Source organism: Otolemur garnettii, unplaced genomic scaffold (assembly GCF_000181295.1).
Source record: "Otolemur garnettii isolate 467f Iridium unplaced genomic scaffold, OtoGar3 scaffold00126, whole genome shotgun sequence".
Classification (NCBI taxonomy): domain Eukaryota; kingdom Metazoa; phylum Chordata; class Mammalia; order Primates; family Galagidae; genus Otolemur; species Otolemur garnettii.
The window spans coordinates 5,286,400-5,309,106 of NW_003852521.1; the positions used below are offsets into that span (position 1 = coordinate 5,286,400).

The window sequence follows — 22,707 nt, forward strand, 5'->3', positions numbered from 1 at the left end:
TATAGATGTGAGCTATCATGTCCCGCCTAAAAGCCTTGAGTTATTTTATCATAATAAAGGGGGAAAAAGGTTTCATAACTCCCAAATTCTCATTTGTTTTGTGTTTTTCTTTTGAAAATTAATTCCAGAAAAGTACTCCAAACTGATCATGATGTACTCCTTTGTCTGCTAAGGCAGGGCATCTATTTAATCTTTCAATCTCCATTATCCTGACTGGAGAAAGTCCCTCCTTCCTCACATCATGAACGCCTTTGGATGGGGGTGTTCATATTTAAAGACCATTATTAGCCATATAAGTGGGACCCATTTGCCTATAATCTAATAGATAAACTGAAAGTATTCCAGTTAAAGAAATTTTATTCAAAGAGCTAACAAAAATATCAAAGTAAAGAGAAAAAGTAGAATTTGACCATAAAATTAAACCCTTGCTTTCCAAATCTCCAGGGCACCTTTTATGACTAAAATTTGGAATTGAACCCTAACAGTTCCCAGAATAGACACAAAGCAGTTCAAACAGGGACTTTCACCTCTCTAAGAGACCATGTGCTCCTGCCTGAGTGAAGCCCAGAGGCAATGGTGAAGAGAGACAGATGATGCCTGTATCCGCTTCTAGAAGGACAGGCGACCACCACCTGCATCAGCCTGGGACAGTGCAGGACCCTGGGTGAGAACAGCACCATGAATGGAGGCTTTGCGGTCCTGTCTCTAGGGCTGGGGCTGACAACCATCTCTGCACATGTCTCTAAGGAAGAAAAGTTTGAATATTGTATGAATTAAGGAAAAGGGATACACATACAAACATAACTTCTAAGATGACTAAAGGCTTCAGTATAGGAGACAAATATTTTGGCCTGGCGCTTGTAGTTTAGTGAGTAGGGCGCCACATACACCAAAGCTGGCAGGTTGGAGCCCAGCCCGGGCCTGCTAAACAACAATGACAACTGCAACCAAAAAATACCCAGGTGTTGTAGTGAATGCCTACAGTCCCAAGAGAATTGCTTTAGACTAAAAGTTTGAGGTTGCTGTGAGCTGTGATGCTACAACACTCTACTCAGGGTGACATGGTGAGACTGCCTCAAAAAAAAAAAAGGAGACAAATATTTTACAAGCCAATATAGATTATACTCCCCAAAAGGATAAATCATAAAAAGAGGAAGAGTGGATAAGAAAAGGTACAATAAACATATTTCAATGATAAGCCCCACAGGAGGGAAGAATTTTCAGCAATAATGGCAAGGTATTCATACTCAGAAGATATAAAGGATTTCTATACATTAGTGAGAAAATGATAAATGGCACAATATCAGATAGATAATTCACAAATGCCCATAAACATCCATAAATATGCTTAACCTCAGATTTATAAGGAAATGCCATATCACTGCTATCAGATTGTCAAGAGCTGAAAAAACTAACAATAGAAATGTTAGGGCCAGAGACGGTGACTCAGACCTGTAATCTCAGCACTCCAGGAGGCTGAGGCGGGTGGACTGCATGCACTTAGGAGTTCAAGACCAGCCTGAACTAGAGTGAGACCCTGTCTCTACTGAAATTAGCCAGACATTGTGGCAGGTGCCTATAGTCCCAGTTACTCAGGAGGCTGAGGCAAGAGAATGGCTTGAACCCAAGAGTTTGGGGTTGCTGTGAGCTGTGACACTATACTCTACCCACGGTGACACGGTGAATACTCAGTCTAAAAAAAAAAAAAGAAGACCCTAAACAAAAAATAAATAATACAAATGTTAGGAAGAATGTGAAGAGATTATAAATTTCACAAACAATTGGTAATAATACAACTTGGCATGGCTGTGGAAAAGAACTTGGCTTTATTATCTATTAAATTGATACTAAGGGCTCACGTCTGTAGCTCAGCGGCTAGGGCACCAGCCACATACACCAGAGATGGCGGGTTTGAACCCAGCCTGGGCCTGCCAACTACAACCACAACCAAAAAATAGCCAGGCATTGTGGCAGGCACCTATAGTCCCAGTTACTTGGGAGGGTGAGGCAAGAGAATTGCTTAAGCCCAAGAGTTGGAGGTTGCTGTGAGCTGTGACACCACAGCACTCTACCCAGGGCCACAAAGTGAGATGCTGTCTCAAAATAAGTAAATAAATGAATAAAGAAAGAAAGAAAGAAAGAAAGAAATTGATACTAAGCTTACTTTTAACCCCCCCCCAATCTCTCATGTAGGAATACTCCCCAGAAAACCTTTTGCACAGACTCTCAGAACATGTACAAAAATTCCCTGCGTATTACTTGTAACAACAGAACACCAGAAACAAGCTCAATGCCCCCCCAATGAAGGTTACAAAAACCCGTGGTATCTTCATGCAAAGGAGGACCACAGTGCAGGTAAGAGGAGGCTTCTTTGGTCATAGCTACGTGAGGACAGGCAAAAATGTAATGCTGAATAAAGAGGTCAATTATATAGGAGACAGCCAATGTGCCTGCTGATTGTCTATGGCCTACATTTTTTTTTTTTTTTTACATTTTTAAATGTTTGAAAAAGACATCATCATCATAATGGTTCATCACATGTGAAAATTATATGCAATTCAAATGTCAGGGTCCATAAAAACAATCTACTGGAACACGGCAGCACTCCTTCATGAACGCTGACTACTCAGGTATTCATGTTGACCTACGGCAGCTTTCTAAATTGAATATTTGTTGACAGAGTCTGCATGACCCACCAAGCCTAGAATATTTATCATCTTGCCCTTTACAGGAACAGTTTGCTAACCCCTGTTATAGAGCAATGCAGACAGTAACATTTATTAATATAGAAAATTTGAAAATACATAATTTTTTAAAAAAAGTTATACCTCTATGGCTCCCAAACAGTCGTAGTAATGCCCAGGTAGTAAACGCCCAGGAGCCAGGGGATATTTTAGATTTTTGAGCAAAGTAGTATGACTTTTGATTACTGCAAACCATACTCCCAGTTTGAGGCAGTGTACTGTTTCAATAGTAGTGCTCCACATTCCTTTTAATGACATCATATATTTTCAAAGCAACATTTCTGGCAGGTGCCTTAGTAAAAAGCAAAATCCAGGCGAAAATCACGGAAATGAGGTTGGAGATACCAACCTGTTACAAAGGCTGAGGAGTTGTTCAGTGCCCACGAAGGACAGATACCACACTGATAAGGCCTGGTAGTTATTTAAGAATGAAAGCGTGGGACTTTTCCTTTGAATTCCTATATGTTATGTTCTCAGACAGCTACTAAGTTGTTAGGGCATATTTACCCATTCAGTTATTTGGACCTAATTTCGTAATACTGTAAGTGTTAAGTATTTCTTTTGGCCTGGGCTACCATGAAAACCAACTGCAGCGCCATTGAGGGCGACAGGAACAGAGGTGGTCAGGAAACCTCTCCCACAGATCCTTCCTGGACACAGATGTATGTGGTGAAAGTAAAAGCACACCCCAGAAATGGTAACCCCAAGGAGGTGAGCGTTTCCCTCTAGAGAAGCAGAAAAGATGAGATCAGGGAGGAATTCCCAGGAGCTTCAAGTGTCCCCTAGTCTTATTTCTTTAAAAAAAAACTGAAGCAGGCCAGGTATGGCGGCTCACACCTATAATCCCAGCGCTCTGGACAGCCAAGGCAGGTGAAATGCTTGAGCTGAGGAGTTCGAGACCTGCCTGAGCAACAGCGAGACCTGTCTTTACTTTAAAGAAAAAAATTAGGTGGGTGTTGGGGTGGCCACCTGTAGTGCCAGCTACCAAGGAGGCTGAGGCAGGAAGATGGCTTCAACCCAAGGGTTTGAGGTTACTGTGAGCTATGGTGCCATGGCATACTACCCAGGGTAGTTTCACTCTGTCTCAAAAACAAAAACAAAAACAAACAAATAAACAAAGCAAAAACCAAAAAAGCAAAGCACACAAAGTATTAAGTGAAGATTTTGATGAAGCAAGTGATGGGAACAGCAGTGTTTATGTTCCTAATTGGCGTATTTCCCCCTAAGGTGTATCCTCAGAACATTTTCCTTTTCCATTTTTTTCCACGGGCAGAGGAGCAGCTGGTGAAGATAGTGGGCTGCTTTCTATAAAAGCGTGTGAAGACAAAGGTGGGGTGGGACAAAGGCTGGTCCCGAGAGTGGAGGCAGGAGATTCAGCACCACGTATAAGGAGTCAGAACTCCAGGAACAACACAAACCCCCTCCTCTAGGAGTCAGGCATTCCTGAGCCAGGGGATTAAAAATCACTGCCCGTGGCTAGGCACCTATAGCTCAACCGGCTAAGGCGCCAGCCACGTACACCTAAGGTGGCGGGTTCGAATCCCCAGCCCGGACCCGCCAAAACAACAATGATGGCTGCAACCAAAAAATAGCCGGGCGTTGTGGCGGGCGCCTGTGGTCCCAGCTACTTGGGAGGCGGAGGCAGGAGACTCGCTTGAGCCCAGGAGTTGGAGGTTGCTGTGAGCTGTAATGCCACGGCACTCTACCCAGGGGGACAGCTTGAGGCTCCTGTCTAAAAAAAAAAAAAAAATCACTGCCCGTGACCTCCTGAGTTCGCACATGACCTTGGTCAGGGTCCGCAATAATCCCGCACTTCTCATCCTTGACTGAGTTATGAAGACGACCAGTAAAGAGGAAAACTGGGCTGAGATCAGAGTTAAATAATGTAAACAGGGTGCGGCGGGGAGAACTGGAGCTCAGAAGCTGGAGGATCTCTCAGCGTCTTAGAGGTGGATGAAATCACAGGAATGTCTGGTTTGGTCTGGCTTTCTGCTACCAAAATGAAGGAATATTTAAAATTTCATAATGATAAAAAATGGAAATGGAGAACAAGCCAGTAGCTGGGTGCAGCCATCAGTAGAGACCTCTGAAGCCCAGGAAGAAAACTGGCCCCTGGCCGGGGGCGGGGTCCTATAACCCCAGCACTCTGGGAGGCTGAGACGGGTGGACTGTCTGAGCTCAGGAGTTCAAGACCAGCCTGAGCAAGAGCAAGACCCTGTCTCTAAAAATAGCTGGGCGTTGTGGTGGGTGCCTGAGCTGCTCAGGAGCCTGAGGCAAGAGGATTATTTAAGCCCAAAAGTTTGAGGCTGCTGTGAGGGGTGATGCCAGGGCACTCTACCGAGGACATCAAAATACGACTCTGTCTCAAAAATAAAAAAAAAATAAATAAATAAACTGCCCCCCAAGGACACGGGCTGAGGGGAGTGGCAGTGACTTAATACAGTCACCTTTAATTAGCACCCTACTCAGGAGGAAGGGTTTAAAGGAGGAGAGAGAAAAGGAAAACCAAACCAAAGTCATCACCACTGTCACCGTGTGGACGATTGACGAGCACAACGTAATTATAGTGACAGTCTCTGTAACATATGGCATCTGCTGTAGGCAGGGAATCTGAAACCAATTATTTTTCAGTGGGCATGAGTGGGAACCAGGTAAAGAGAGTTGAGAAAATCCCTGCAGGCAGAGGAGCCCAGTGATCATCACAGGCTTTGGCGCGAAGGGGCCCGCGGGTTATGTCATCCGATACCGTCTGGACTACTGGACGACTGTGGGTATGTGTCATCATCCTGCTAAGCTCCTGCCACATCATCCGCAGGATAAGGATAATAACACTGACCCCACAAAACTATCTTCAGGATTATGAGAGATTGTCCATGACACCCTTAACACAGGTCTGATGCTCAGGCATGGCTCAGAAAACGGGGACGTTTCTAATGAAAATATTAACCTAGCTTTGTTTCCCAATCCTACTCCGTTTGTCTTGGAACTGCAATGGCTATTCCTGCAGATCTCTAAATCCTAATCCTGAAACGCTTGAGGCCGAGATCATTGCGTGCTTTAACTGGGCAGCAGTCTCACATTTCCCGTCTGCCGGGAGTGTGTTTATGCTCACGTTCCCAGGAAGCACCTGTGTAATTCCCTGTAGAGAGCAACATGGACAGAACATTGCGAGGCACCTGAGCAAAGCTCACGGTAGTCAGGGAGGTTAAACAATGGCCGTGAGGCTACAAAATGTACCCTCACACATCTCATCTTTCCTCACCCATGGCCCCCTTTGAGAATTTGATGAGAATTAAAAAGTTTTTCTCCAGTTAAAAAAAGGGGGCACACACACACACACACACACACACCTATAAGTCTGTATTTAATTATAAGAAGGGTTTGTCGGTACAAGTCTTTCTATCCACAGATCCCCTGGGGGCCAGTGACCCTCCGTCAAGGACCCTGGGCTGTAAGTGTTCATTGCACTCCCCAGCAAAGGCCAAAAACTGGAACCAAAACCCATTAAGAGAACAGAAAACAAATTTAAAAAATTCAAGGTTCACGTGTAACTTTGCAATTCCTATATATACTTTATGTATGGTATAACAACACACCCCCACCCCCACCCCGGGTCTCAATATTGTTTTTTTTCCTTTCCCTTCTCTGTTCCCTCTCTCTCTTTTTTTATTTAAGTTTGATACCAAATAAATGTTTGCCTTTATGGCAGCAGCAAATGGAAGTTAGGGGCCTCCCGCGAGGACTGCTGACTGAGGGGAGAAACGGCCATCGCGGTGAGCACAGCACTTTCCCCAAAATTCTCATGAAGTGTTTGGCTCTAGTATGACAAATTCATGCAATTAATTAATAAATGTCACTCTATTTTAAGTCTAAATGGACTATTGATTCCATTACCTTAGACTTACTATTCACAGGAGAAAAAAAATCCCTTGTGTTTGCTTTTTGTAAGAACAAAATATGAGATTAAATGTACCCCAGCAACATCAGTAATATGAAGGAAATTCTATCTAAGAATTCTATCATCTCTCAAGGCCCTGGTGTGTAGTTCCAGTTCAAGGCAATAAATACGCTGCAGACCATAACCATGATAGATGCTACCCAGTGGGCAGGGGCCCTCTACACAATCACCAGCAGAAATTACCAGGGCAGTGAGAGTGGGGACAGGAACTTGGGATCAGGGCGTGCTCCCAAAGGCCAGGCCCAGCAATGCCAGCCCTACTGCAGGGGAAGATTCTCACCTTATTCCATGCACAGACCTCCGCGGGCATTGACCACAGAGTTCTTCTGTGCAGGGAGAAGGGATAGAGGGTATTGACAAGCTGAGTGCAGGAGAATAAGGTAGACCAGTAAGACAAAATATGTGTGTATATATATATGTGTGTGTGTGTGTGTGTGTGTGTGTGTGTATACACTGGGGTTATAGACCATGATTCTGCAGGGGGCCTCCTGCCAAAGAGCCCAGAGAGGATGCCAAGGAAGAAGATAAAGAGAATCAAGGAGGCGAGACTCAAGGTCAGTGGCCACCTCAAGGCTGGTACTGCCCCAACCCCAGTTATCACAGACGCCCAGAAAACCCTAAACCACAAGTAGTAAAGAGACAAAAGCCACCGATCCACCGGCTGAGACTCCGTCCACTGTGAGACTGGGCAGGGTGAGGGGTGCTGAGTAAACGCCTCTTACCATCTCTACCCTCATCCTGCAAGAAGAAATGGCTAGAAATCCCAGCAGTAAGAAACGCACAGAAGATGAGAGCTTGTCACCGGTTGACCAGGTAACTACAACCATCTAAGCAGCATGGTTTGTCTTTTTTTTAACCTAAAGTTGATTCTTTTGGTAATAACAAACATGTCTTTAAAAAACACCACCAACAAAAAAAAGCCTGGGTATTCTCAGTACATCTTTGAAGGTTGTTAAATTGTTCCATATCTGGTAAATGAGATTTTTTAAGACCTTTATTTTTAATTTGTAATAAAGTTCACATCTTCGGTTTTTCAAAAAAGGCCCACAAACTGCAAGTGCCTGTTAATTATAGTCTTGAGTAATTACACATAAATGAATATAAAGTTACAGTTCCCCATAAAATAAACTAAATTCAAAAAAGGAAATGTAACCTTCGCCAGTCAAGTAGTTATAAGAGTCACACCCTGTGTCAGGTGCCAGGATTCGACACATGAGCTCATTTAAACCTCATTTCAATCACGAGGCAAGTCCCTTCAAAATCACTATTTTCCAGGTAAGAATACTGAGGCAGAGACAGGTTAACCTGCTTGAGGTTATATAACTTAAAATTCCGAGGTGAGACAGAACGTTGAATCCGTCTGGAAGCTTCCCCACTCACAGCCGCATGGGCTGGAAGGGTTCACAGGAATAATTAAAAACAGTGCCGAGGCTCGGCGCCTATAGCTCAACCGGCTAAGGCGCCAGCCACGTACACCTAAGGTGGCGGGTTCGAATCCCCAGCCTGGACCTGCCAAAACAACAATGACGGCTGCAACCAAAAAATAGCCGGGCGTTGTGGCGGGCGCCTGTGGTCCAGCTACTTGGGAGGCGGGGGCAGGAGACTCGCTTGAGCCCAGGAGTTGGAGGTTGCTGTGAGCTGTAATGCCACGGCACTCTACCCAGGGGGACAGCTTGAGGCTTTGTCTCAAAAAAAAAAAAAAAAAAAAAAAAACAGTGCTGAGCCGTGCATGGCCCTCTGGGCTTCACCAAGTGTGTTCTCATCTGATACTATTCACTGACGCACCATCACACAGGTGTTCTCCTTTTATCAAAAGAGGCAATCACGTCAATCATAGGTGCTTCCAGGTAGGGCCCTGATCCCATGGCTCTAAGTCGAGGCCCACGGCTACCCACCCAAATCTGGCTCCACATCTGGTCCACCTTGCCATTTTTCAGATGAGAATGTCTACAAGGGACACACCCCGGGAGACTAACGGCTTGTCCAAGGTCACGCAGAGAGCTCGTTTGCTGTGCATACACCAGCGCCTTCTACCTTTACAAATACTTTGCCATGATAACACATATATGTGTTTGACAAAGGACAGCTGTGGGGGGAGAGAGCGCTGTCAGCATAAAATGGAGCGCTTTCCTTTAGAAGCTCAGCACTACCACTTCACTTAAGCTCCCAGCCTTTCAGTGCCCGCCCCGACCCAGCCTCCTTTTCCATTAGCGCTACAATTATGCAGTGATCAATTGAGCAAGTCCACTCAGACAGCGTCTAGCCTCTCTAGTAGATGACTTGATCCTGAGGCAGCAAAGTACATGAGAGCTGGAGAAGGCAGGACCTTTGAGGACTGGAGCTACATAAATCCTCGTCTACACACGTACATCCCGACTACCTATCAGGAATTCTTTTTTTTTTTTGTCCAGGGCTGGGTTTGAACCCGCCACCTCCGGCATATGGGACCAGTGCCCTACCCTTTTGATCCACAGGCGCCACCCTATCAGGAATTCTTGAAGAGTCTCAATAACCCTGAATGAACTTCATGATGTCTGAGTGTAAGACTGCAGAGCTAAGCTCACTTATCCAGCACCATCTTTTCTAGGAATAAAACTCACTTGTGAGTTTGATCCAAGGCTGCTAATAAGTGTGAGAGAAGAGACTGCTGTCCCAGATTAAGGCAGACATACGGTTAATGGTATTTATCTGTTAGCATGTCAAATTAGCCAACATAATCCCTCAGATGTCAGATTAAGGTACTGCTCTGTGAATGCCTGTGTTTGGGGGTTTTTGTTTGTCTCCTTGAAGCCTTAATACCCTGGGTGAGACTGCGGCTGGTAATGGCTGAACAGGCTCTGTGATGGCTGTCCCTTCTGTCCAGCTGAATACACAACAAAAGCCAAACAGGAGCAGGTTCTACAAAGAGCTGGACGGCAGCAAAAGAGTCCTGTCAATTATGATTCCTAAGTCTATTAGCTGGGAATCTCACCTCCATTAGGACACGTAAGCAAGGAGAAAACTTCATTTCAAGTCATTACTGCCACACAGTAAGAGCAGTAATGGCTAACATTCAATGACCACTTTCTCCTACTAAACACTCCCCTGCCATGCCCATTGGTTTGTAAGTGTTTAAAGTGTATATGCCATTAGACAGCATGTTCCAGGAGGGCAGGGACTTGGTCTGGTTTTTCATTTTTTAATTTTAAAAAATAGAGATGAGGTCTTGCTGTGTTGCTTAGGCTGGACTTGAACTATGAGCTCAAATGATTCTATCGTTTCAGCCTCTAGAGCTGCTGGGACACAAATAAGCGGGAAGCTGTGCTCAGTCTGCTTCACTCACCGCTATATCCCTAGATCTAGGAGCACGCTTTGTACGTGGTGGGTTCTCTATCCATACTTGCTGAGCGGCTAAATGATCTCATTTAGTTTTCACAACAACCCTATGTGGTTTGATGTAATAGTTTTTTTTTTTTTTTTTGAGAGAATCTCACTATATCACCCTTGGTAGAGTGTTGTGGTGTCACAGCTCACAGCAACCTCCAACTCTTGGGCTTTAGTGATTTTCTTGCCTTAGTCTCCCAAGTAGCTGGGACTACAGGTGCCTGCCACGACGCCCAGCTATTTTTTTGTTGTTGTTATAGTTGTCATTGTTGTTTGGCAGGCCCGGGCTGGGTTTGAACCCATCAGTTCCAGTGTATGTGGCTGGCACCCTAGCTGCTGAGCTACAGGTGCTGAGCCTGATGCAGTATCTGTATCACAGTTTTACACATGAGCAAACTGAGGCTCAGTAGTAATAAAATGTGTCCAAGGTCACTTGGTTGTAAAGTATCTGAGCTTATATTCAAAGTCATATGTGTTTGATATCAGACTCTATAGTTCAACCACAACATAATTTCACTACTATAGACCAGACCTTAGGGCTTTTCCAATATTGAGACCATCTAGGAAAGGGGGTGTGGCTAAAAGAACACATTTCGTATCAGAACAGATATCACTCTAGGGCAATCATCGTGTTTTCAATTTCTTCAATATTCTGCAAGAACTAAATTTAAAAGAAACGACTTACCCACAAATCCTTCTTCCCCAACCAGTTTCAGGGCAATTTTATCAGCCAACACTGAAGAGTTGCCATGAGCAATGTTAGCAAAGGGGCCAGCGTGCACGAATACAGGTGTCCCCTAGAGGAGCAGAAGAACAAGTTAAAATCCCCAAAGTTCCCCAGAAACACAGAAACAAAGATGAACTTGTGTCCAGCAAGGTGGCAAGGAATGCAGGCTATTTAAAGACTCAATCAAGTCATCCCACTTTCATCAATACCATATACTTAATACATAGAATCTTTAAAAGAAAGCATTAAACACACTGATCTGGTCAAAGGAATGGATTTCCTATGTATTCCAGAATAGTATCGTGGTAAATTTAATGCTGAGCCAGGGAGAAAAAGCTATAAGCATACAGTCCTTTCCTTCCATAATTATGACAAGCCCTTGTGTTAGCTGCCTCAGTGACCAGGACAAAAACTACTCACCTAATTTCATTTTGCTCTGCCTTATATATTTGAATAGTATGGAATTAGACTTTGAGGTCTTAAGAGGTGTATTTATTTGCTTTAATTAAGAAATTATTTGATGGGTGAGCACAGTGGCTCGGCCTATAATCCTAGCACTCTGAGAGGCCAAAGGGGAGGATCCCTTAGCCTTAGCAAGTTTGAGAACAGCCTCAGCAAGAGCGAGACCCTATCTCTATTAAAAATAGAAAAAAAATTAGCTGAGCATTATGGCAGATGTTTATAGTTCCAGCGACTCAGAAGATGGAGGCAGAAGGATCCCTTGAACCCAGGAAGACTGTGAGCGAGGCTGAGGCCATGGCTCTTTAGCCTGGTTAACAGAGTGAGCCTCAGTCTCAAACAAACAAAACAAAAAGAAAAAGAAATGAGTCAAATCACAAAAGTAAGCATAAAAATTAAGACAATAAATTGTGGATGTCATGAAAGGCCAATTACGTAATACTTAAGTTTATAAGCTATTTTTATTTTAGTAGGCAAGTTGTTGCTTTGATTTTTAAACATTCTAAGTCTTTCTCATTGTTTAATTGTCTTCTACGTTAGAAATCTGGTAACTATTAAGATTAAAAAAAAGCAAAGACAAATTTCACTCATACTAAAAGAGTAATTATTACTAATAAAAAGGACAAAAGAAATAAAAGAGAATCATCAAAAACTTCAGATTTTAATTCTTTTTTTTTTTTTTTGCAGTTTCTGGCCAGGGCCAGGTTTGACCCTGCCACCTCTGGTATATGGGGCTGGCACCCTACTCCTTTGAGGCACAGGTGCTGCCCCAGATTTTAATTCTTTAAGCAAAATCTCTCCACGTATATATTTTAAATACCCATTTCTATACTTTTCCCTTTTCCTTTATTGATAATAGACCTTAACCCTGTCCAAGAAGAATTTATCCACATGTATTAAAATGTTCAGGTTTTATTCAGAGCCCAGCCAGGTCCAGTGGGGTCTGTGGATGAGGCCTCGGCTACATCTGTGAAAACAGAAGCTGCCCTTGCAGGGACATGGGGAGGGCAGGGAGTAATGCAGGGCCTCAGGCGCTGGGAGCCCTGAGAAATTCTCAGGAACCACAGTGGGCTGTTAGCTGACTGCGTCTGAAAGACGAGAGAGCTGAACAAAAGCACAGAGAAGGAAAAGTCATCTCTGAGAACGAATAAGATAGATTATCAAAGCCACTATGCTGAGCTCTCTATTTACTTTTCCTCCCAAAGTCGTCATGGGGGAAAATCACACAGGCCCTGATAAAGGTCATACACATTGATATGGAAATAAACTCCTTAATAAACCTAGGACCAGCAAACCCAGATAGCCATGTGGATCTGTTGTGTATCATGAATGTTTAGTGTCAGAATCTCTATCTTACCATCTATAATTCCTCACTTCTATAGACATAATCCTTTTAAGAACCCTGAAGACAATTTGAAAATCTCTAACATCGTCTAATCTTGCCAATTCTAGAAGGTTGCTACCTGTGATAAGGATGGAGTTGGTGACAGTTGACCACAAACAAGGTCAGAGGCTCCAACCCTGTACAGGCAGCTGGCTTCCCTCCCCTACAGCCTACAGCCCTCACCAAGGCCATCTGCCTGAGGAGCACTGTGCACTGGGCTCCAGGGGGGCACAAGTGACAGCGTGTGGCTGGATCAGACAAAGACAGCACTGTTCCTGGGATAGCCACACCCTCAGCAATATGTACAGAAGAAAAGAACTTGTCTCTTTTACATTAGCTTACCTTTCAGGTTATATACGAATGTACTACAAAAGCATTTTTAATTTAAATTTTTATTGAACTGACAGTAAGAATTATATATATTTATGGGGTATAATGTTATGTTTTGATATATGTATTCCTCATGGAATGATTATATAAGGCCAATTCACATATCCATCATCTCACCTTTCTTTTTTTTTGTAATAAGAACATTTAAAGTCTATTCTTTAAGTATTTTTGAAATATACATTATTATTAACTATAGTCACCTTGGTGTGCAGCAGAGCTTAAAAATGTACTCTCCCCTGTCTAACTAAAGTTTTGTGCCCATTGGTCAACTTCTTCCCATTCCCCACCATACCCTCACCAGCCCCCAGCCTCTGGTAACCGCTATCCTACTCTCTTCTTGGCAAAAACATTTTATAGCTTTGTTTTCAGTAGAAGTTACAGAAAAAGAGAAAGTGTCTCCCTTACATGGGAAACGTAAGTGCTAGAGAGGCTAAGGGAATTCTTCAAGGTCAAAGAGCAGATTAATAATTAAATTGAGAGTAGAGCCTCAGTTTTAAAACTCCCAGATTCATATTTGAGAAATAATTTTGAGAACATGATTGTTAGACATTCAAACACAGGGACACACACACACAAACACACTCAGTGATGAATGTAGCTATAAAATATAATACATAGAGTTAAAGGTACTGTCTCAATTCTATGAATAACTTTCAGGCATGAAATAGCTCATTGTGAGTTCAGAGGTTTATTTTATACACAGAACACTTAGGAAAGTAATACAGGAACTATCTTGGCTTCTCATCATGACGAAGCTATAAATAGTCTCCATAATGGGCTTTTCTAGCATTAAACAAGATTAATATTTCAATTACTCATTTGCTTACTAGGGTTCTAAAAGGACACTGTCCAAAAGAAAGTCCTGCACTACTGAAAAGAGTCTCCATCTACACTGCCCAATACCACAGCCACCTACCCCGGGTGGCTACTAAAAAAATTTTCTGGGGCAGCACCTGTGGCTCAAAGGAGTAGGGCGCCAGCCCCATATGCCAGAGGTGGTGGGTTCAAACCCATCCCCAGCCAAAAACTGCAAAAAAAGAAAAAATTTTTCTAATAACTAAATGCATACATAAATGGAAATGTGGATAAAATGACTCCAGGACTAAACTTTAACTTTTATTTAAATTCAATTAATTTAAATTGAAATAACCACCTGTGGCCAGTGGTCACCACACTGGACAGCACACTCCAGCAGACGGTGTTTCTGTCAGTACTGCCCACGGCTGGCCCATGGGAAAATGATAAGACCACTCATCTGTTTCTTGTCTTAATTTAGTCTTCCCCAGGGTCCTCAGCCTGGCTGTACACCTGGGGTACCCAGGCACTACCTGCAGACATTCTGGCTCACTGGAGTCGGGGTGGTATCAGTTAGTATTCGCACATCTTCCGGAGTGCAGCTAGCATGGGGAGCTACTGGTCTCCTCCAAGGTGCAGTGAGGCAGCCTTTGAGGAGCTCCTACGGGAGGGACAATCAAGTGTGCTCAAATGCAAGTACTCAAGGACACCCTGAAAGCAATCCGTGATTTTTAGAGTATTGTCTAATGTAGATTCCTCGTAGATGATTAGCTAAGTAAATCCAGAGTGACTACACAGGATCAGGGTAGCAGAGTTCCTGCATCCAAATATTTTAAGTGAATGCTGTTTTATTTTTAAAATAGGCCCATTATCTTTTAAAGTAATTTTAAAACAGCCTATGGCTTAAATGAAAGACAGGCATAAAAAAAAAAAAATGAGCATAGTGAGAACTGCTTGGGGCAATCCAACCTACCAATTCCTTCATTAAGTGGAAACTACACTTTCAGAGTGGGAAATAATGTTAGAGGTGTGAGAAGGTGGGATTATTCGCACCATGGAAACTGGCAAATGTTATAACAGGGATCCCCTCACCACCCAGTGCGGTTGTTAAAACACTCAGCAGGACAAAACTGCCCTCCCAACCCCCTCCCATTCTCCTGTCTCTTTCCTTGTGTCTCTTTGCTCAGCCTGATCCTGACACTGTTTTGGGCCCAAATTCCGGGGTCTCATTTGCCAGGAGGAAGGAATCGGACAATAACTAAATCAAGTTAATACGACCAGTGAGCAGAAAGCAAGATGAAAATAGAGATAACTTGACAAAAAAATTAAGTTCAATAAAGAAAAGAGCAAGGGGCTGGGCTCACGCCTGTAATCCTAGCGCTCTGGGAGGCCGAGGCAGGTGGATTGCCTGAGTTCAGGAGCTCGAGACCAGCCTGAGCAAGAGTGGGACCCTGTCTCTAAAACTAGCCAGGCATTGTGATGGGCACTATCGTCCCAGCTACTTAGAAGGCTGAGGCAAGAGAATCACTTGAGTCCAAGAGTTTGAGGTTGCTGTGAGCTATGATGCTATAGCACTCTACTGAGGGCAACAAGGTGAGACTCTGCCTCAAAACAAACAAAAATAAAAAACAAAAAAACAAAAAATGAGCCAAGCTACATACAAAATAAAGAGTGGAGTATAGCATACGTGCCTCATTTCTTAGCATTTACTGTGTTTTGCTTGGAAATGTAAAATAAACAAAACCAAAACCAAACAAACAAACACTTAATGACTGAGAGATTAAATTTAAAAAATGTAAAACAGAAAACAGAATATAAATGTGACTTTACAACCTACTGAAATATTAGACATTGACTAAAGCTTCTACTTGGGTCAATTAATCCATGACATGGATCATATCAAAGCCTCTATGAATATACATTTAATTTTGGGGGGATAACCAGAAACTTAACTCTGAAACATCCAGCCTTCATCACACTGGCTAGGCATGCTCCTGGTGTGTGGTAACAGAAAAGCAATTTAATTAACACAAGCTCTATGAACAACTACTATGGAAAGAAGACCACTTACTTCTAGGGTCTGCATGAGAGTTGGTTTTATTGCATCTTTCATCAAAACTGTCAAAGCACCTGTCACCCCCTAAAGGAGAAGAAAAACATTTAGACCCCCGAGAAAAGATCATCCCTCCATCATTTCTCTCCAGCCTGCTCTGGGGTGGGTGTCCCCATGGGCACCTCTTGGTCACAGGAGATGGCATTTTGCCTCTATCCATCTCTATTGCAGAAACTGTAATATGTTAGTTTAGGTACAAATAGTGAGATTTTGGTGAATTTTAAAAAGCTGCACTTTTACAGCAACCTGGATTTGGGTTTTCTCTTTAAGTATTCAGTCTTCCATAGGGCTGCTGACATAAATAAACATATCCATTTAATTTTCTTGATAAGACCTATCAGATGAAATCAGTTGGATTCATTTCTTCAAAAGCAGCCAAAAAGTAATCAAGAAACTTCGGGAAAAAATTCAAAATACTCCCTAAGCCCTTGGAGTCAGTAAAATACTACTTTGCCTTTCTCAGTTCACAACTGTTTTTCAGTGCCGGCTTTGGCAGCGCACATACTGAAATTGGAACAATATAGAGATTAGCAAGGGCCCCACGCAAGGATGATGCACAATTGCTTTTCAATCATCAGTGTGCATTTTAAATTCTATTATTGTGGGAAAGTAAGCTTAAGTTAGAGAATGTGGGAGACCAGTGTTCAATACCCTAACAGGAGGCGAAACGGAAAAAATCAGAGCCTCTGTCACACCCGTGCACTTACAAACATGTGCAAGCAAATGAAATGTCTGTGGCACAAGTAAGGAAGTGAGGCTTGGATTAACAGTAAAGCTGGTTATTACAAAGAAGGAAAGGATCGGCACTGACAAATTAGAACAAGCCCTTAGAAAGGCAGTGGCGCACCATGGAAGCTTTATAGGAAATAATGTGCCATCTAAGAGGCAGCCAGGGGATTAAGACTGACCACGGTGGAGATCTGTTTCTACAGTGGGATACATAAATTTAAAGCATAAGATTAAGTAATAAGCTAGGCTGGTGCCGATTTTAACTTACCTTCCTATTAATGAAGGTAGAGCCACTTACGTCTATTCCTTGGAAAGGTGATTTGCCCCCTATTTCAAGTAGGCATAGATTGCACATTTTTAAAAGGCCACCAACTACAGAGGGGTGACACCACCCCAGGCCAGGCAGAAGCAGAGCACAGCATTGGCAAGGAGGGTGGTAAGTTCGTGAAATAAATTTCACGTGCTTTGGTTGCAGCCAGCTAACAGCACACTGTAAGTGCCCATGAGAACAGTGGGAAAGTTTAAGATAAGGAGGCTGGTGGGGAAAGAAATGTGTGTACAGAAATTCTCTGGATCCTGATTATACACACTAATGAAAGGAAGAAAACATCCCTTCTCCTGGTTATGAAAGAACAAGGACTGTGTGCTCCTTGGAGCTTCTAGTTGACATACTCACCAAATCTTCTGCTGTCACAGGCTGCCCGCTTTTGTCACTGGCCACCACCATCCTTCCCAGCCGCACCTTCATGTCTGTGAGGCTGTCAGTCAGGGCCAGCACTGCCATGATCTCGCTGGCCACCGCGATGTCGAACTGCGCCTGCACCAGCCAGAGCACAGGTCGTGGTCAGCTGCCAGATTTCAGCAGCGAAGCAACTGCAGGGTTCAGGTTCCGGTTGAGGTCAGGGTCAGGTTCATCCTCCATGGGCTGCTCTCATACACCCCACAGCTTTCTGAGTGACTTTCAACCAGTATGCCATGAACACTTTTAAAGATCGTTAATTAACTTATTTTTTCCTGTTTTTTTTTCCATCCACATAATTTAAGTGTGCCAGGGAAGTTTAGCTATAGGTTCAAGGGTGCTGTGAGATAAAAAGATTGAAAAACTCTGGTCTAGAGCGTGCAAGGGGCCTCCCCAGGGGACTGTGCTCTGGAGAGCAGGAGCTGGCTGGGTCAGGCCCCTGTACCGGTTCATGGCACTTTGTGGCCTGCCTTGTGAAAAGCCTCAGACTTGTGATTGATGTTGATGTTGTTGATGTGGAATTGACTGTTGATGCTGTTACCTGTCGCATGCATGTCTCCACTACTGGGCGTTCCACGAAGGTGGGGACCACGCTGGGCAGGCTAACCTCTAATCCCCAGCACAGAGTGCCAAACCCGAGAGGGACTTGGTACACAAAGACTGAACTACTGAATGGCCGACTGCCCACATCCACTGCGAGGAACCAGGCTGTCAAGGGGGCTGCATTTGCCCGTCCTACAGGGATGGGAGGAGCAGGTGGCAGGTGAGGCTGGCTTCCTGCGTCTGAGGCCAGTTTCTCAGAGCTAGAGTTCAGCACAGCAGTGACAGTCCCACTTCCCGCTACCCTCCGAAGAGGGTCTGGCCACATGACCTTGAGGCCTTCAGCTAAAGAAAGCCAGAGGGCAGTGACCTTCTGCACAAGTCACTGGGACACCCTAGCCCACTATTCTGGCTCCAACTCCAGGCTTTACAATGTCCGACAGGAACTAAAAGGGACACAAGGCAGGTCGGCTTCCTCCCCAACTTAACCCAGCCACTAGGACGCTTTCTCTGGACAGAACCACTTCACTCTGCTCCAGCTTGATTCTCTTCTTCCCAAGGGGAGTGTGAGCCAGGCAAGTTCAAGCCTCCATAGAGAGGCGATGGCTGTGCCCTAGTGGGGTCACTTTATGAGACATTTTATTACCCATTTCCGTGCCTGACAAGTGAGGAAATGAAGGAAGTTCGGAGCTTTCTGGCTACTTCCCGGTTGGACTGCATTAGTCATGAGAAAAAAAATCACCTGAAAGTCAAGTACGACTACAATCAATTACATTCTCAATGTAACTCATTCCAAACTTAAGTGATTTCTCATTGTATGAAATTCAGGTGTCTTTCCACCACTATTCCATTCGGAACAGAGCATGTAAGAAAATGACTAAAAAATATTGACATTTTCTGTACAAAACATGGGAGTAAAAATATTCCTGGCATGTTATATGTGTAAACAATAACTGTAATTTCTAATATATATTTAAGTTCTTCAATTGTAATTGGTACAATTTCAAAATTTTGCACATGAAACATTGGGTCAATTAAGATATCACTATATTCATTTTACCGACTGAATCACATGTGGGTAGAGGGCTGTTCATTTTTCTTTTGCAAATAATATTTCAAAATCATATAAAGATGCAAATGAGATTATTTTTATTATTTACAACATAAGTGCAAATTTAACCAAGGCCAATATACAATGTTGGCACAAATGTGAATTGATATAACTTTTCCGGAAGGTAATGTGAGAATAAATGTCAATATTTAAAATTTGCATCTTGGCTGGGTGCGGTAGCTCAAGATTATAATTACAGCGTTCTGGGAGGCCAAGGTGGGCAGAATGCATGAGCTCAGGAGTTTAAGACCTGCCTGAGCAAGAGCCAGACCCATCTCTACTAAAAATAGCTAGGTGTTATAGCAGGCGCCTATAGTCCCAGCTACCTGAAAAAAAAAAAAAGAATTTTTGCATCTTCTGTGAGTACACAATTATACACCTAAGAATTTGTTTTAAGGATATTATCAACAAGTATATGCAAAATATATATGTATATTTACTCCAACTTATTTGTGACAGCCCAACACTGCAAATAATCTGTATCGATTATGCCCTACATAAGATGAGATAAAATGCAGCCATTAAATATGAAGATGTAGCTGGGAGTGGTGACTCATGCCTGTAATCTGAGAACTCTGGAAGGCTGACACAGGTGAACTGCATGAGCTCAGATGTTTGAGACAAGCCTGAGGAAGAGTGAGACCCCCGTCTCTAAAAATAGCTGGGCATTATAGTGGGCGCCTGTGGTCCCAGCTGCCTGGGAGACTGAGGCAAGAGGACCACTTAAGCCCAAGAGTTTGAGGCTGCTGTGAGTGATGATGCCACAGCACTCTAACCTGGGGCAACAGAGTGAGAGTCCGTCTCAAAAAAAAAAAAAACAAAACAAAACCAGGTGCAGTGGCTCATGCCTGTAATCCTAATACTCTGGGAGGCCAAGGCGAGTGGACTGCTTGAGCTAATGAGTTCGAGACCAGTCTGAACTAAAGTGAGACCCTCTAAAAATAGAAAAAAAAACCTGAGGCAAGAGGATTGCTTGAACCAGAGTTGGAGTGAGCCATGATGCCACAGCATGTTGTCTCAAAACAACAACAAAAAAGATGACATAGATCTCAGATACATATTTATTGACATACAAATATGACCACACTGGAGTCTTAATGGTTAAAAAAAGTAGTTAAACTGAGAGGGCCAGACCAGCGCCATTTTGTTGTTTATGGCCTAAGTTCTGTTCCTCATTTTGAGCCCCCGCCGCCATCTTAGATAATAAGCTTCGCTTCCCCCAAACCCTGGCCTTTCCCTGAAATCAAGCACCCCAGTCAGCCAATCAGAAGTGCTCCCCACCCTTCTTGCTGCATACCACCCTAAGACCCCAGTTAGGAAATCCCCCACCCCTCATACCTGTACCAATCCAGAGCCTCCCCCTACTTCCCCAAACCCTGACCACCAATCACCCATACTTCCCCATACCCCGACCACCAATCAAAAATGCACCCCACCCTTCTTCACCCTTCTTGCTTTCTGTACCCTATAAAACTTTCCAATCCCCTAGGCTCAGGGCCTTCCTTGGTATGTTTGCCAAGAGAGGGTCCGAGCTCGAGCTTGCTAAATAAAGCTTGCCTCTTGCTTTTATATCAGAGTGTGTCTCGGTTCGTCCCTTCGTGGGCTCGGGGATTCAGAAATTCTGGGTACAACAAAACCTCTTAAAATATAAACGGATCCCTTCAAAAAATACCTATGGACAAAGCAAGACAAGCTATAACCTGTGCAAGCTGACTAACATAACATCTTCAATTTTCTCATTTGTATCAGCTTTACAAACCGAATGTGTTCATCTATGCAAGGATCTGTCAATAGCAGAAGCAGACTAGGCACTGAAGTCAAGGCCATTGTTAAGCTTCCATCTTACCACTAAATAGTACAAACTATGTGAAAAGAAGGGGACAGCCTGCTTCACTATCCCATTTCATTACCAATCCTCTTTCCAGAGGAAACAGTTGGTGCCAGGGATGTCTAACCCGGGGCTCGTGGGATTATTGCGGGTTGTTTCGCTGATGTATGGTGTCAGATATCTCAAAAAATATGCATGGACTTTCTTTTTTCTTTTTTTGCTCATTAGCTTTTGCTAGTGTTTACATATTTAATGTGCAGCCCCAGACAATTCTTCTTCTAATATGTGGCAGAAAACAGGCTGGGCACCCCTGATACCTTTTCTGTTTGTATTCTAGGTACTTCTTTACATACATGGACATGGACACTGGCTTTTTCTTAAACAAGATTACATTATCTATACTTCACTTCAAAAAAATTTTTTTTGAGATTTCACAGTGTGTATGGAGCTCTTTTTATGTCACTCCCCCATATACCCTAGGTTCTTTGAGTTTCCACGAGGTACAGAGCATGCAGCCCTCTAGGCAGACATCCCAACTATTGGACATTTGGATTATTTGAAATTCTCACCATTATAAATAATGTTACAATAATTATCCTCCTTATACATATAATTTTTTTGGACTTAGCAAATACTTATTCTTTTTTTTTTGAGACAAAGCCTCAAGTGTCCCCCTGGGTAGAGTGCTGTGGCATCACAGCTCACAGCAACCTCCACCTCCTGGGCTCAAGTGAGTCTCCTGCCTCAGCCTCCCAAGTAGCTGGGACCACAGGCGCCCACCACAACGCCTGGCTATTTTTTGGTTGCAGCCGTCGTTGTTTGGTGGGCCCGGGCTGGATTCAAACCCACCATCTTAGGTGTATGCAGCTGGCGCCTTAGCTACTTGAGCCACAGGCACCCAGCTGCAAATACTTATTCTTTTAAAAAAATACTTTTTAGTCTTGAAGTTGTTAATTGTTGGGTCATTTAAAATTATAATACCAATCATCATCCCAAAAGGCTTTGCCAATTTCTACTCCCACTAAGTCTGCATAAAAGTCCCCATTTCCTCCCTGGCATTTAGTAAAAACCATTTCTGTTTTGGTAAGCTCCTAGGTAAATAATACTTCACAGTTTAAATTTGCAGTTTTCTGATTATTTGTGAATATCTTTTTATGTTGGCCTGGAAGTTCTGTAAGTTATCTTTTATGTATTCTGTCCATTTATTCAACAAATAATTATGAGAAACAACCTAAATGCCCATCACCCGAGGAATGGATTAGTAAACTATGGTGTATGTACACAATGGAATACTATTCAGCTATAAAAATGATGGAGAGTTTACATCTTTTATATTAACCTACACATTCTTCTTAGTAAAGTATCACTGGAATGCAAAAGCAAGTATCCAATGTCTTCAATACTAATATGAAGCCAGTAGGCAATCTACTTCCTCAGTTCACACCAAGAGAGGGGGGTGTATTCCCACTGAATGGGCACAATGTAAGGGTATGTGGCACACCTTCTGGATGCAGGACACAACCACAACAGGGATTCTCCCTAACAAATGCGCACATCGTAACTTAATTGTTTGTACCCTCATATTAATCTGAAATTAAAAAAAAATATTGAACAGCTGCTACTACTCTGCAACAAAATTCCGTTCCCAGCACAAGGAAGATCGCAGTGAGTTAAAGACGCACAGCCCCCTGCCCTTGTGAAACTCCCACTTCACTGGGATGGACTGAGACTGAGCGTGATGAGTGGGAAATGTGAGTCGAGGATCCGAGTCTAGCAGGGCAAGGACAGAGTAAACTCAGGGCCAGGCTGTAGCAGTTTTAAATAAGG

General features: G+C 43.3%; 1 protein-coding gene across 1 annotated transcript in view; it reads right to left on the reverse strand.

Annotated features, from left to right (window-relative positions):
* Positions 1 to 22,707, reverse strand: part of MTHFD1L (methylenetetrahydrofolate dehydrogenase (NADP+ dependent) 1 like) — a 197,224-nt gene that overhangs the window by 89,384 nt on the left and 85,133 nt on the right. Inside the window, exons 18-20 of the mRNA XM_003797876.3 lie at positions 17,339 to 17,479; positions 15,892 to 15,960; positions 10,751 to 10,862 (exon numbers count right to left, since the gene is read on the reverse strand). Coding sequence (XP_003797924.1) covers positions 10,751 to 10,862; positions 15,892 to 15,960; positions 17,339 to 17,479 — 322 coding nt within the window. The remainder of the gene's footprint in view (positions 1 to 10,750; positions 10,863 to 15,891; positions 15,961 to 17,338; positions 17,480 to 22,707) is intronic.